Below are 16,672 nucleotides of genomic sequence, written 5' to 3' on the forward strand. Positions count from 1 at the left end.
CTTTAGCGGCATTCCAGAAGCCCTTCCCAAACCCCCTGCCAAAGGGAACTGTTATCCTGACTACAAATAACATAGATTACTTTTGCCTGTTTTTGCACCTTACATAAAGGAATCATACTCTTTTGTTTGGCTTCTTTCACTCAATAGTATGTTTCTGAGATCTAACCATATTTTGCTTATTGTTTGCTTATATATTCATTCTCAGAATGAGAACCCTAGGTAACTATTGATGGATGCATACATTAGGAATTCTACTTCAGGAAGCCGCACACACTAAGGCCCAGCAATCCCAAAGTTAGATGTGTGCAACAAAAATATTCACAATATGTTCACCAAAAGACATGTGCATAGTAGTTATTCATAGGGAGACATCTTTCTGGAATAGACATTTGTAGTAGAGATTGATTAGCCAACTAGCAATAACATGCTATGTTTCAGATAAAACACGTTATTTACCTCTGTGTCCCCTTTCACTAACATGGCATGGAAGAGCAAATGTTCTAGAAACATTGCCTGGAAAACATATTCTAGAAGAAGGATGATAAAATCAATGACAAGGTAAAAAGAAATAGGAAGAAAGGAAGGGAAGAGGTGGAGGCATGAAGGAAGAGTCCTTAAGGTAACAAACTCAGGAGAGGAGGCAATCCCATAAAAAAGCCCTTAAATGAAGACCTGAGATATTGACTAAAAGCAAAAGGAATTCATAGAAGAGTTAAAAAAAAAAAAAAAAAAAAAGAATGTGGCTGAGGTATTATGTCTGGAATGATGGGTATGTCTTACATAAGAAGAGGGAAGACAACTCTGTTAAACAAAATAAAGGACCACCTATTAATGTTTCCACTTGTGGTTTTGATTTAAAGACTTCCTAACCTCCTGACCAGCCACAGCTTCCAAAATGAACACAACCAGGTTTCCTTGCTGCTCATCTTGCCTAAGTCATTATTTTCCTTGGTCAAAGAAGCTTTAGAAAGGCTGTGGCAATTCCAGAGTGATCTGGCAATTTGTTTTGCTTTTCTTTCCTTATTTTCCTTCTTCTCTTTCCTTTAGATCCTTTCTCTTTTCTTACTAACGCTTGCTGGGATCATCTACATGGGATGGAATCAGGACATCAGCCTATTGATTTAAGTAGTCAGGAAAGGTATTGTAGCATCTGTCAGAGATCTATAACTCTAGAGAAATGAGGAACATATGCTGTTCCTCAGATTAATAATTGAGAGGACACACGCAGATGTAGAAGCAGAGGATTATCTGAAATTAATAATTTTTAGTTCTGAGCACAGCTGCCAGGATTTGGAAGTGTCTCTTTACTGTGTGTCAAAAGCACTGACATTCATGCGAGCTCAGCCCAGGTGTAACACGGATGTGCAGCTTGGAGGAAAGAGCAATCTTGCTTGGAAGTCTTCCAATTCTGAACCAGGGAGGTATCGGTTCTCTAACAAATCCCAAAGGAAAATTTATGTTTATCAGTGTGAGAAGTCAGTGTGGCATAAACAGAAGACTCACAAAGGAGAAAGGAAACTGACTCAGAAGAAGCAACGCCCTAAGCAATAAAATTAGAGTGACTTACGCTTTTTCCAGAAATGCATCCCTGGACATGTTTTGGGCCAGCAGGTTTGTTGCCAAACTGAAAACCTCATTTGTCCATTCCTGAAAAATGTAAATCACACTTACATTAGCTTAAATACTGCACAGTCATTAGACACATGCTTTTAGCTTGGCTTCCAGGAAGACACATTAGTTCAAAGTGTATGCCAAAGGTTTTTTGTTTTGTTTTGTTTTATTATCCCTTTTTTGGGTAAAAATGACATGAGTAAATTCAAGTCCCTGAGGGGCTACTCTTTTCCTAAGGAGATGTTCTTTGTACACAAAGATTTTTTCCGCTTTTTAAAGTTTGTAGAAATAGAAAATTGCTATGTTTCCCTTCAATAACTAAACACTTTTTACTATTGCCTTGAATTACAAACAGATAAAGAGTCATTAAAAAGTTTAAAATATGATCAAATATGTTTCCAACAGAACATGCAAACATAATCTTCCTGCTCTACTATTCATGCCAAAGCGGCTATACCTGGTATCTTTAACTGTTAACTACAGTTCTAGAAATTCTCTATACCAGTCAATTACAATGCCACACAATATGTAGTATTCTCCCTTCTCCCAACACTGTCAATGTCTCACTACTCTCCTAATCTTAATCCCTACCTCATACCACAAAGCAATGATCTCACCAGGCTTCCAAGATAATGGAAAAGAGCAAGTCTACAAACAAATATAGAAGTTCCATTCTGGGTGATTATGTGGAACATGCAACACATTCTGGGCCCAAACGCCTAGAAAATTCTCCAAGAGAAGATGACACAAGAGCTAGGTCATCATTTGATATTGTTGTAGTTAACTTTGCTCCCCCTTCAATGAAATAATGTCTTTTAGTTTGATTGCTTTGCCACCTGCTTTTTTGTTATTTCTACTTTTGTTTGATTTGTCTTTTGTTTTTTGCTTCCTGACTTAAGGCACCGATAAGATGCTGTCACGTAATACAGTAACATTCGAGATGGAACTGGAGGAGCAGGGAACATAGAGTGATCGGGAAGAAAAGAGGGAATCCTGAGCAGAGAAAACTGGGAAAAGAACCAGAGGTGAGCTAACATGGCAGGAGTTAGAGCAAACAAAAAGTAGTCTAATAGGAATTAGAAAAGAGGGAGGGGGTAGCAACAACAAAGTAGAGTTGTGGTCAGAGGATAAAGAGCATTTAGGTGTTTGGAGATAAATTAGTAAAAAAAAGTGATACCGGGGCTAGGCTGCATATTAGACAGATTATCTGGCAGCCAGGTCAAGGATGGATTTGAGGCTGAGAATCCAAAGAAAAGTAACTCAGGTAGGAAGCTGTAACAGTCCAGTAGTCCAGGTGAGAAATACTGAGACCTTGAACTCTATGTATTGGCAGAGGACTTAAAAAGACAGTACAGAAATGCTGCAAGACAGAAGCAAAATTATTGCTCACCAAGCTTTATGCAGACACAGAAGAGCATTTCACAATAACTATCTCACAAATTAAAAATCAATTTTCCTCAAAATAGATAATTTTAAACTAAGAATAAGAACTACCGGTTTCAAAAATGTGTTTCTGGTATAATATTTTGTAGGCTCATGGCCAAGCTTTAGACACTTCTAGCTCCCTGCCAACTTTCTGCATGGGTAAAAGTATCTATAATTCAGGGCAAGATACAGTTTTGTATGTTTACCAGGGGCTAGTTTCACACCAGAAATAGGTACAGCATTAGAAAGAGTTGGGGAGATTTAACTACATAGAGTAGTTTCATTGCCCTAAAAATTATCTGTGTTTCACTGTTTATCTTGTCCTCTATTGAATTAATATTTAAAAGCTCCTGGGATATATAATAATTTAAAACAAGATATTTTAATATTGGTGAGACATGTAAAGGTCCTAACTATGTTTTAGTGTTTTATGTTTATTTTTTATTTATTGGCAAACTCCTATGGCTGTCATTGATAATGGTGTCATTCTGATTACCTCTCCTCATAAGGGGGTGGCAGTGTGTGACGTGCGTTAAGGAGGAACATTGTGTGACTCAGCCAGCGTTGCCTCACCTGGCTGAATACATTTCTCTCACTACTGGCATGCATCAGAATTCATCCTGCTGAGCATGTGTCTTTGTGACGCAGTGAAGAATCTTTTCATGGTGAAAGATGGTACATGAGCTGGAAAGCCTTTTGTTAAAATCAGAAAGGACTATCTGATAACTCACTGCACTTATCATACTATACTGAACATCTAGAATTTTGGAAAAAATTCTGGTATAGTTTTTCTGTGTTAGGTAGCAGTGAAGATCTTATATCACGGTCAGAGTGTTCTTGTTTTTATCTTATACTCAAAAAGAAATGATTGCCAATCATACATGATTACAAAAAAAAAAAAAAAAAAAAAAACCCAAATAAACAAAAAGCTAGGAAACACATTAGGACTCAATATTGTCATGATTAGGACAACTAGCATAATAATATTCCTCAAATCAAGGAAAGGTGCATAATTATTTTCAGATAATGTTATTCAAATGTCTTTAGTTGACAAAAGCACTACTCTAACTTAAGAAATAGGAGAAAGTATTAAGGGCACTGTGTCGTTTCCTGTAATTGAAGGAAAAACTAGACAAACTGCAGTCAAAGAATGCATTTATAATACACGATCATCAGGAATTTGCAGATTGAATGCACAAGGGCTTTCTTCATTGCCATTACTCTGCTCTCTTCCTGAGGGCATTTTTCTTTTCCCTACTGACGGGTTCTTCCCCCGGGCCACCAACTTCACCAAGGGTTGTCATATATGGTGTCTTTCACCACCAGAGAAGGTTAATTCCTTCATTTTCAATAACAAGAATGCTGGGAAAGGTCTATTTGGTCTACCTCTTGAACAATCAATCAGGTAAGAACCTAGCATTGTCCATGACAACAGAGTAATTGGATCTGGGAAAGAAGCGGTGACCAGAAGAGGGGAGAGCATAGCAAACATGGCATACGCCCATTACATAGGAGCCCTGTGGGAAGGCAGACAGAAGGAAGGGGTGTGTGTTGTTTCATAACTTACATGGGATCTCATAGTTCTGCTTCGCATTCTTTTTATAAAATTGGTAATAGATTCATAATCACTGAGTTGACTGCATAAATGAATGTGTAAATGAAAGCGACTGACTTCCATGCTTTATAATTTACGTCTTTTAAAATTAGTTTTCATATCTCCTCTATTGTTATAAGTTTCAATAACCATTCTTAGCTAGAGGGCTTGTGATACTGGCTTTATGCATTTCTGTTGTAACGTGAACTATATTGGAATAGTTGGCAAACATTAGGAGTCCTGGATATAACATGGGACTAGCAAGTTCTCCGATTAATAAAGTACAGAAGCTTTTGTGTAAGGGTTTGGGCATCTATGTTGGCTAGGTAGACATACTTATGCTTTGGTTGGTGTTTTGGGCTGTATTCTGAAGAACTGTTGCTCAGGTATCTTTTTTTTCAGATAAGTGAAGCACTGTTGTGCTAAATGGTATCCTGATGGTCTAAGGAAGAGTCCAGGCTGTCAGTTCTAGCATGTCCTAGTCCTCTTGACATTCCTCTGCCAAATGGGAAAAGTTTAACGTGGTGAAATGAAATGAAAATGAACTTAAAGCAAATTCTTCAACAGGAAAAATTAAAACTCCCCCAAAGAGCAACGTCCATGGCACGGAGTAGAAGAACGGAGAGATGTTTGTTTCTGTTGAAGTTTTTCACATTGAGACGATTGCAGTTGTATCACTGGGAGTCTCAGGTGTATTCTTAGCATCCACTGGGGAGACCTCCTCTCTTCCCTCTTGCTAGTTTCCTGAGTCATTGTTCATTTGTATAACTGAGAAAATGCTAATTGTGTGCTCGTATATGGAACCCCCAAAGTTTCATTTCTGTGGATTTCATGTCAATCCACCACATTCCTGAAAAGATTCTTCCAACAGTCTCATGTCACTCTTATGAAAACACTTGCTGTTACGCCTTTGAATCCTAGCAGTCTCAGTGTTAATTATTACCTTGGTTGTATCTGCCTCAGTGCTGTGTACCATAGACAGTAAATGTAAGTGGGGTCTGTAATTATAATTGATATTGTTCACTACAGAAATAATTCCATTTGAAAAGATCACATAAAAAAGGATTTTTAAAAAAAAAACACACACACTGCTAATTTCCTTAGTAAGATGTATGTGAAACAGAAAAAGGGGAGCAATCGCAATTTCTTGGCCATTAAGCATGCTGCTTATCTGCTTATTATGAAATCAGTTTGGCAAGATTAAAACTGCATTACTTGAAAACTGATTAGTGAACTAGGCACAGGTAGTTCCTCATTAACTTATAATTTAATGACAGAATTCTGCTGAAATATAATTTTCTCATTTGGAAATAAATTTGTTTTAAATTACCTTAATCATACCTTACAACTTTATTTTAAACCTTGTTGCAAGCTAGATTTTTCTCTTCAAATGAAGACAGTATTTGACCCTTGGTAACTCAATCCCGTTAGTTCTTCCTCTGCCATGAGAATGATTCTTTGCCTTTGGCCTTGATTGTTCCATCTTTGATCATTCTCACTGCCTGTGAAGGCCATGGAATAGTGACTCTTAAACACAGTTTTTTTTTCTTGTCTTCTAATTTAAAAGTAAAATATTGATATCAGTTTACTTAATGGCTCTTCCTGACTTTCATATTGCAGATCCTTTTTCTAGCTTATTATGAATATAGTTTATTGGATTTCAGAACACCATTCTACTATTTTCTAGCTGGGACCTTCTGTTAAATGCTATCTAATATATATTTTATCCTTCTTGCCTAACAGAGACCCAACAGTACTCAGGCCAACAATATGTCCAACTGAAAAAATATATTCATTTTCCAATGTCCTTAGCAGCTGGATGACCACCATGTGCCACATGGCAAATCACACATAAGCAGGTGCCTGCTGGAGGGTTCTGGGAAAATGTGTTTCCTGATATAGGTGCTCTTTTCCTTTTACCGTAGGGAACGTAAATGGAATGGCTAGAGCCACAGAGTCATCTCGATCTATGAGAAAAAGGCCACGAGAATCACAGGGGCCTCACTCAGCCTTGTTATCCCTGAGCTCCTGAATCAGTGCCAGAAACCACCTGTGGAGTCCTAATAAGATAAGTAAGCAACATTGAGGAAAGGGCCCTAGGTTGGGGAGAACAATCTGAGATGGTTAATCACAGACAAGCCGCTGGCACAACATTCTGTTCCCAAATACCTCCTTCAGCACGTACTCCCAGTAACTCCAGCAGCATGACCTCATTGTGCACATAGCCCCTCCATCATGACCCTATGAAACTTCCCTTCAATCCCTGCCTCTTTGCAGACAGCTCCTTCTCTGCTGTGCTGTCCACTGCACCTTTGCAACATATCTTCACACTTTCTCTAATAAATCTGTCTTTCTTTACCTATTACTGTCTTGGTAAATTCTCTTACCACCCACAATGCCCACCCCAGCCAGTGGCACCCATGACAGGCTTCCGGCTACATGAGAAAAAAAAGAAAAGAAAAGCAAAACCGAACAAAACACAAATTAAAAATCCTTAATTTGTCTCAGCTATTATTTGATTTGGTTTTCTGTTAGTCCAGGCCAAATGCAAGTCCTGAGTGGCAGAATCATGTTGGACAAGTCTTTTAAAATTTGTCCTCCAATATCCATATGTCTTATAAAATGGAGGTGATAATAGAATTTATTTCATAGGACTTTTGGGAGAAGTGAGATCATTCATGTTAGACCAGTGACAGGTGTAACATATGCTTTTTAAATGATAGTAACCTAAAAAACTATTATTTATCAATGAAACAGAGACAGAGTTTCTTAAAAGTTGTTCAGAGGGGTTGAAAAGGCAATGATCACTTCTATGTCCTAGTTTTGTTTCTTGACAACTATTTTCAGTATTTCTGTTCCTAAATTTCTGGGGTTTACTTACATATTTCTATTTATAGATATGTGTGTGTAATGCTTTTTTCACGTGTGTGTGTGTGTGTGTGCGTGCACGTGTGTAATGCTTTTTCTTGACTGATTTTAGAATTTGACTATAATATCCTGCTCTGATTGAGGAGGCTTTAAATCTTTGACTCCATCTCTCACCTGCCCTTTCTCTTTGCTTGTGTTAGAGTTCTATCACTCATGCCCGTTCCTCCCTGTCACCTCTAAACTCTCAAGCAACATACTCAAACTCTCTTGATCCATTCATTAAAAATAGTATCCCTTGGCTCCTCTGTGACAGGAGGACATTTACCTGCCATTCCTTTTACTTCCAATTCTTGTTAAACTCACTTTTAAATTGTCAGTTTTAATCTTTGTTCAGCATTCATAATTATGACTTTATTTGCATATAAATTGATTCTGAAAGTTTAAAACAAGTACAGTAAAAATTTACATGAGTATAAATTGCAACTATAGTTTTCTCCTGGGCCATATATTAGAATATATCAGGTTATTTGTTTTAGTTCCAACACCATAACCCACATGGCTTTCCAAAGGGAACATTCCTAATAACAAGTATTTATGGATCTTTTTAAATTCTTTCTTCAGTTGTTGAAAATCTTACATGTTTTAGCATGGTTGATACTTGGATAATACATTTCTGGTACATTTATCCCCACTCCTCTACCTTAACTTTCTTTTGGAGAGAAAAAAATTAAGTCTTTTTCATTTATCTGTCATCGTCTAGTTTCCTACTGATTACCTGAACCTACTCCATTCCTATACTTGCTATTTAGACTTTAAAACCAGTACTTTTGTTTAGCTCTCAGATGTTCTCTTGTAATATCTTCCTTAATTTCCCTCTTCTGGTTTCTCCTTTTCATTGGCTGATTATGCCTGTATATACTTGTTGAATGAATGAAAATTATAATATAGTCGTTAGGAAAATTACTAGCATGGTATTTTCGAAAAGTGTTTTTAATCCATAGTGCCAGCTTATTCATTGGGCATTATTTGGCTTAACTACTAAAGATGGCAACCAATATCAAGGTGAAAGGTGAAACAGATCAACCTGCCTCTCTCAAAGTATGTCAGTATTCCCCTGCCATCCCCAATATTTTATATGTGGAGGGAGAAATTTAATCAAGGAAGCCAGATTTTCTTAGAACTCTTCTTCCTTCCAAAAAGTTATGGTGATTTTTTTTGTGGTACCCGTGTTCCTGCTTCCAGGCTAGGCACGCAGGTAATGCAATCAGAGCTTACTTAGCTGCCAGGCATCAGAAGCCAGGCAGACAGAGGTACGCGGAAAGTAGCTTGTCTCTGTGCAATGGAGTGGATGGAAGGAAAGAGGAGATACTATTGCTGATGCAGATTTCTGTTTTCTTTTTCTAGGGAGAGGTGGATTTGTACTAACAGTAGCACGCAGTCTGAAATCACAATCATTTCTATGACTCAGGGTTGACATTTTCCCTTCACTTTGACATTAATTGTTTTCATGTGGGCACCGCTGAACACTGTCTGGATCCAAAAAAGCTCTTGCTTAGCAAATGCAGAAAAGATACCCAGGAGACAGAAGGCAGGGGTGCTTTCTTCCACAATCACCAGAATAGCAACTGCCGCTGCTTCTGTGAGTGTGAGGGAGAGACTGAAATCCAAGTTGCCTTTTTTTTTTTTATAAAAATATTTTCAATATGAATGTCTTTCTTTTGACTTATGAGCTTTTAAACAAATGTTCCAGATAGATGATGTTTTCACAATACAAAAGTTTAAGTTGTTCATCCTTCATTTGCCTGACATATATCCAAAAAGTGCAGAATGTAGAGTAAATCTCATTCTCCAACAAAGGACACCTACCACTATAAAATTCCAAGACTAATAGTGCAATGAATTGATATAGCAAGAACTTTGTCCTTTTTATGATCGGGTGGAGGAATAGCCTAAGACGACACAGGCATTTTTTAAAAATATAATAAGGTCAGGAATAGCAGGTAATGATGATCTCACAAAACACAATAACTTGTGGATCTAACTTTTCATGTTTGTAAACAGTGATCTTTTTGGCACATGTATTCTACCTGCAAGGAAGTCATGCACAATTTTCCATTATGTCCCAAAACAAATTGCTGAACACAATTTATGGCATCACTTTTTCTTTTCTTAATCATTTTTCATCATTTAAAGTCAAACTTACAGCTAGTGCTTACTCATCATAAGTTGGTTTGAAATTCAAAATAGAAACGAGATAAAGTATACATTTTGTACAGAATATACGCAAGTGTTTGAAAACTCTTACCTCAGTGCATATGCTCCCAGAATAAAAATAAATATAAGAATCTCATGTCTCTTGAGGTCACTTTTAAATAGCTAATACTATTATTTTAGAGAAATTCTAAGAAAATTCCTGAAGTTTTTGATGAATGGCCTGGAGGTGGCCTTAGCAGACCCCTTCACTTGCCCCTCTTTCTTTTCTATTTCCCAACTTCATTTCATAGACTATAATGTCTTTTGCTTAAAAGAAATTCCCCTCTCTGTGACATCTTCTCTCATTTCCTTGGCCTGAAAGGTGTCAACTATTTGGTAAATAGAAGCTATTTTCATTTGCTAAAGAGAGTGTGGAGCAACTTCTGGGTAAGGAAGTGACAGTCACAGTAACTCTGAGTGGGAATAAGGTTAGCTTTGGGGAAAAAGATTAGGAAAATGGAAGCCATCATAATGAATGGCACCTAGGTCCTCCTACTGAGAATACTCACAAGCTGGAGAGAGAATTATTCTGGGAAAAGCCTGGAGCAACCAATTTGCTAGGGGGCCTTAATTTCTCCCAACTCTAAATGAAAAGATTGGAGCACATGATGTTAAAAGCCACTATGACTCTAAGATTTTATGTGACCTATCACTTATTTTCAAGAGTTCAAAAGCCTCTCCTTTTCCTTTTCCTTTCCCTTCTCCTTCCCCTTTCCTTCCTTTCCTTTCCTTTCCCATCCTTTCCTCTCTCACACCTCCCACATTTATTGAGCCAAGCACTAAGCTAGATCCTGGGAACACAAAATAGACTAAACTATTGTTTTTGACTTTCATCAGCTCACAAATACAGGATAGGTTATCAGACACACTGATTAATAATTACAGTGTGATAACTGTAATTGAAAATATGTTCAAGGTTCACAGAACAACTGACGAAAGAACAGTGGGCTATTCATGGAAGTCATGAGATGGAGTGAGAGATGGATGAACTGAGTTGATACTGAGTGCCTCGGGAGGCCTAGGACTTTTCTTGGTGGACAAAAGAGAGAAAGGCAGTGTAGGAAACGACCATATTATAAAGGCATTACTATTAAAATTGTAAAGGAAGAAGAATCACAAATAGTTAGGAACTGCTGGAGCAGAACAGTGCAACAGTCAAAGTGGTGAACCATCAGTACCTGAGGGTAGGGGCTATGTTTGGTCACTGATGAATCCTCGGTGCCCAGTGAGATGCTTGGCACATACTAGGCCCTCAATAAATATTTGTTCACTAAATGCACAGAAACTTCATTTTGCAGGCAATAGAGAATGAAAATGATTTAAAATATGATCAGGAATGAGTTTATTTTTTTATTTTATTTATTTATTTATTTTCATTTATTTTTTTTTTATTTTATTATACTTTAAGTTCTAGGGTACATGTGCATAACGTGCAGGTTTGTTACATATGTATACATGTGCCATGTTGGTGTGCTGCACCCATCAACTCGTCAGCACCCATCAATTCATCATTTATATCAGGTATGGCACATATACACCATGGAATACTATGCAGCCATAAAAAACGATGAGTTTGCGTCCTTTGTAGGGACATGGATGCAGCTGGAAACCATCATTCTTAGCAAACTATCACAAGAAGAGAAAACCAAACACCGCATGTTCTCACTCATAGGTGGGAACTGAACAATGAGCTCACTTGGACTCGGGAAGGGGAACATCACACAATGGGGCCAATCATGGGGAGGGGGGAGGGGGGAGGGATTGCATTGGAGTTTATTTTTTTAAACGGCCATTCTTATGCAGCTGAGCAGGCAGATTTGTAGAGCAAAGTGTGAGAGAATTTCAGGAAATAGGTAGGTAATGATTGTACATTAGACCTGACAAGGGCTTAACAAGACAGCAGGTAGAAGGGGGAGCAGGAAAGAGATGTGAGAGCTAGTTAGAAAATTCAGAGAGCAGGTGTATTATTTAGATTGTGCACAAGAAACTGATACAGATGAAGTTAATGAAAACTTCCAGAAAATCTCACTCATACCCTTGAAATAAGTGAATTAGACTCTCCAAGATACTCACAACTACAGAGGGGGAAGAATCTAAAATTACAAACACTAAAGACTAATGTTCAGATTATAGAACATATTTTCAGAGAGCGCATTTCTTCTGTGACAGCCACTTCAAAATGTAATAATTTAACGTACAGAGATCCTCGGCTAAATTTTTCTTGTATGTATGAAATAATATTTAAAAATCAAAATGGCTCTAACAAGTTTGAGAAAATGACAGTATCTATCAAAGCAGTACACATAAAGATCTATGGCCAGTCATTACACTTCAATATCTAGCTCTCAGAAAGGCAGATGTTTGTAACATCATTATTTATAGCAGTCCTAAACTCACAACTACCTGAATGTCTATCAACTGTAAGTAAATTACTGACTACTACTGAGCAAAGAGAATGGACAAACTACAATCACACAGAAAATATAGAAGAATCTCATAAATCTCATAATATAATGTTGAATAATAGAAGTCAGACCAAAAGGATTGTATTGTATGATTTCATTTACAGATATTTTAAAAACAGGTAAGACTAATCTATAATGTTAACTGCCAATATAGAGATAAGTAGGTAGGGTGGATATCTAGGGTGCTGGTTATGCTCTGTTCCTTGATCTGGATGTTGATTAGGTGGATATATTCCTTTTCCAAAACTCCATCAGGGTATAGAGTAAGAAACTGTGCACTTTTCTGTGTATGCTACATTTCAATAAAACATTAAATAATCTGGCTCAGTTCCCATGAGCGTGGCATTCACTGGCTGCCTCCTCTCAGCTTCCGTTTTTCTGATTCTTTCCTTTTATGTTAGAGTGTCAATGATTCAGCCCTTGGAGATCTCCTCTATCTACAGTCACTTCCTGGCTGATCTCATCCAGCTTCATTAAAAAGTATGATGACTTTTTAATACAATCAAATACCCAATGACCCCCAAATTTATGTGAACTGAACATGACCAAAACTGAACTTCTGCTATATACTCCTAAACAAAAAATTATACTCTATTTTATATTTTCCCTATGTCAGTAAATGATATTTCTATCTTTGCCTCTTGGGCCAAAACTTTAACATCATCTTTGATTCCATGCATCTTTCTTTCACATGCAACATAAAATTCATAAGCATATGCTGTCACTTCTTCCTTTATAATATACGTGTGTGTGTGCGTGCGCACGTGTGTAGGTGTATACATACATGCAAATTTGGATTCCTTTTTATTTCCTCCACATTCCACATTGGTCAAAGTCACTAGCAACTCACCTAAATATTTCAATAGTTTGGTAATGAATCTGCCTGCTTCTGTTATTTCCCCTCTTCCATGCAGTTCATTATTGATTAAATGTTAAGTCAAATCACATCTGTACTCAGCTGAAACCCTCTCATGGCTTCCATCTCACTCACAGTAAAAGCCAAAGTCCTTCCAAAGCCTATGCCACCCTACAGCAAAATCAATTGCAATTGCCTCCTCAGTTCCCTCTGCTACTACCTTCCCTCAATCTTGCTTACCCAGCTGCTGTCATGCTTGCCCTTTGTTGTTCCTAAAGTACACCAGACTATCTTTTGCCTCAGGGCTGTAGTGCAAGTGCAGTGCTGTCTCTCCAGACATCCTCCTGACTTGCTCCCTCACCTCCTTCCAGTCTTTGCTTAAGTGTCACCTCCCAGAGATGGCGGCACTGACCACCCTATTTAATGCCCTCTTCCACTGCACTCTCCATCTCTACCTCATTTTTGTCAATATCACTATCTCTTCCTAATACACTGTGTGGCTGACTTCTTTATTTTACTCATTGTGTCTCCCACCTAGAATGTATGCTCCACTCCGGCAAGGGTCTTTATCTGTTTTCTTCACTGCTTTATCCCCACCATCTAGAATAGGACTTGGCACATTGCAGAAGGCTTAACAAAATGCTGTTGAATAAATGAGTGAATGAATCCAAGTTCTTCATTTTATAGATGAAGAATATACCCAAACTGTCAAAGGACTTGAAGGCTCATATCCATTTGGCAGAAGATTAATGCTAACATTTCTGATTTATAGACATCTTCTCTAGGGCTCTCTCCCCTTTACTGTGTTCCTTCCTAGGGCCCGGATTTCAGAACTCATAGGTATGAGTTCTGTCCCATTTAGTTCCTTCTCAAGAAGAGCCAAAATTATGGCCTTTAAGGGCAACATATTTTATTTGCAACAAAGTATTACGTTTTTCAGCAAGAAAAAAAAAAAAAACCCATATTTGGTTCCTCCAGCAGTAATTTCTCGTTTGCTTGGTTTGCATTTGTTGAATTAATGGGTTGAGTGTTGTAAGGTAAACTTGTAGAACATTGTGTAACGATTGTATTCTTCTTGACTTTTAAATTTGGCCCAAAGGCATGATTTGTCTCCCTTATTCTTTAATTTTCAAGTTACGTGTTTAAAAATGGAATCTGGAGACATCCAAAAGATTTTCTTTTATATTATTCTGTACCTCTTTCCTTTATAGGGGATGAGAGATGCTGTGGTTAAGAATAGGATACAATCTAAGTCACAAAAAAAGTAACCTATTATAAAACTTCTGAAAAATGTCCACAATGACCATTAAGGGGGCAGAGGGTTCTCTGTCTATTGAAAAATGTTGTCTTAAAAGGTCACATTTCTTAAGCACCCAGAGGGCTCTAGGAATGGTTTGGAAGTTAGAGAATGAACAAATGTGGTAGAGAATGCTGATTCTGCTCTGCAAGATAATGTTACATGCTTTCCCCATTGTATTCAGTGGTCAGGACCTGAGGTTTTATTTAGCACGATGTTTTTCTTAATGTGAATCTAGAACAAAAGCTGCCAAATGGAAGCACCCAAGTCTTACTCAGACCATAGTTGTGTTTTTTTGGTTCACACAGTGTTTTTAAACAACTGTTGCCAATATTTAACATCTTTCATGGATTCTGCAGCTCCTTTTAGAAGAAAATTCAAGATCTGGCAATACCGTGCCCAAGTTTCTCTTAGGAAGAGATTGTCAAAGTGTGGTGCCTGGGCCAGTAGCATTAGCATCACCTGGGGACCAGTTAGAAATGCAGATGCTCAGGCTCCATCCCAGACCTGCTGGGGCTGGGGCTCAACAATGTGTGTTTTAACAGGCTCCCTAGGTGACTGTGATACCTGATGCTCCAAGATAACAGTAGTACTTGCAAATCTTAAGTTTCTGGCTGAGCAGTTTCAGTGGGGCGGGGGGAAATACTCTATAGAACATCACAGCCAGGGAAGGCAAAATATTCTCCATAGCTTCATTAATTATATCGGGAACATCAAGTAGCCCCTGGGAAAATCTCTGCAGATGCACTCCTGATAGGGAATATTTCAAGGATTGGAGATAAAAATCCCTAAGGAAAATTAGTGGGTAGGAACCCACAGAGAGGAGGAAATTAACTATATTTTAGATAGGACTGCACAAAGGCTTAATGCAACTTAAGATATGCAGATTGATGTGTAATATAAATATATTCACTTTTAGCAAAAGCTTCCCTGAAAGCCACTGCCATTTATTGCATGATTTTAATTGAGATTTAGTGCATCCCATAAATTGGTCACTTTTTAAAAAAGGAATATAGTTCATTTGGGGAAAGATATTTTAAAAATATTTTGCAAACATTTAGAATCTGTTTTTTTCTGTACTCATCTATCCATCTATTCATATGTAGGGAAATAAAGTATATGTCACATAGACAATGTTCATTGAACTGAAATCTCTCCAAGTATAAATGATACTATAGAAATAAATGGGTAACTTGGCTCTTAAAGAGAGAAAGTTGATTCTGTTTATAAAATACTTGGAAAGAATAGTTTCTAAAAACCTTAGAATATTAAAACTAGTTGGCATTTTGTGCATCCCATTATAAGAATTAAAGTTAATATTACATAAGTGTTAGAAATAAACCCCTGCCAATAATCACTAATGACACAGAAACCAGGCCAATTGAAACCATCCTGGTTCAATATGGTGAAACCTCATCTCTACTAAAAATACAGAAATTAGCTGGGCATAGTGGCATGTGCCTGTAGGCTTGAACCCGGGAGGTGGAGGTTGAAGTGAGCCAAGATCACGCCATTACCTGCACTCCCACCTGGCGACAGAGTGAGACTCTGTCAAAACAAAAGAAAGAAAGAAAGAGAGAGAGAGAAAGATAAAGAAAGGGAAGGAAGGAAGGAAGGAAGGAAGGAAGGAAGGAAGGAAGGAAGGAAGGAAGGAAAGAAGGAAGGAAAGAAACCAGGCCAACATATCCTGTGTAGCTCAGAAAATCACTAGAGCACTGAGGGTTAAAAAACTGCAGATCACAATATTCAGACAATGCCCACAGACATGAAGTGACCCTGTAACTGTGAGGCATGACATGACAAGCTCTGTAAGGCATATATATTATACACAGAACTCAAAGTATTCTTAGATTCATATTCTCAACTCTTGAAGGAAGGTATATGAAGGAGAAGGACTATCACTAGTATTTTATAAACTATAAAAATGGAAAAAGAAAGCTCTTCTTTAAATATGCTCATTTCAGTATTCTTTCAGTGACGATTGGACATTTCTAGAGAAAGCATTGCACTTGAATCCAGGGGTCCCAGATGTTCACAGCTTCTTGTTTGCTGTATTATACCTGCTTTCTAGCTATTTTTGTAAGTATCTGAAAGGCTCGCTCCTAGTGGAATAGCAGCTCCTCAATGGGTAGGCTATAGCTAATTTATCTTTCTAGTCCATAATTGAATAAATATTATTTGTTCTTATTTAAGTATTATTTTCATTATTATTTAAAGTTTTTGTTTTAAAGTGTTATTTTTTCATTCTTCTACATATTAACTGAGTAACTACTACATGGATTATGGTGGGCTAGGTGCTGCCC

At 37.6% G+C, this 16,672-nt stretch overlaps 1 protein-coding gene across 2 annotated transcripts in view; it reads right to left on the minus strand.

Moving 5' to 3' along the window:
• PLCB1 (phospholipase C beta 1) overlaps positions 1–16,672 on the minus strand; it is a 784,598-nt gene that overhangs the window by 243,190 nt on the left and 524,736 nt on the right. For both annotated transcript variants that reach the window (XM_023217869.2, XM_023217868.2), the window contains exon 5: positions 1,568–1,647. In XM_023217869.2, the coding sequence (XP_023073637.1) occupies positions 1,568–1,647 (80 nt within the window). The remainder of the gene's footprint in view (positions 1–1,567; positions 1,648–16,672) is intronic.

This window comes from Piliocolobus tephrosceles, chromosome 20, assembly GCF_002776525.5.
Source record: "Piliocolobus tephrosceles isolate RC106 chromosome 20, ASM277652v3, whole genome shotgun sequence".
NCBI classification, from domain to species: domain Eukaryota; kingdom Metazoa; phylum Chordata; class Mammalia; order Primates; family Cercopithecidae; genus Piliocolobus; species Piliocolobus tephrosceles.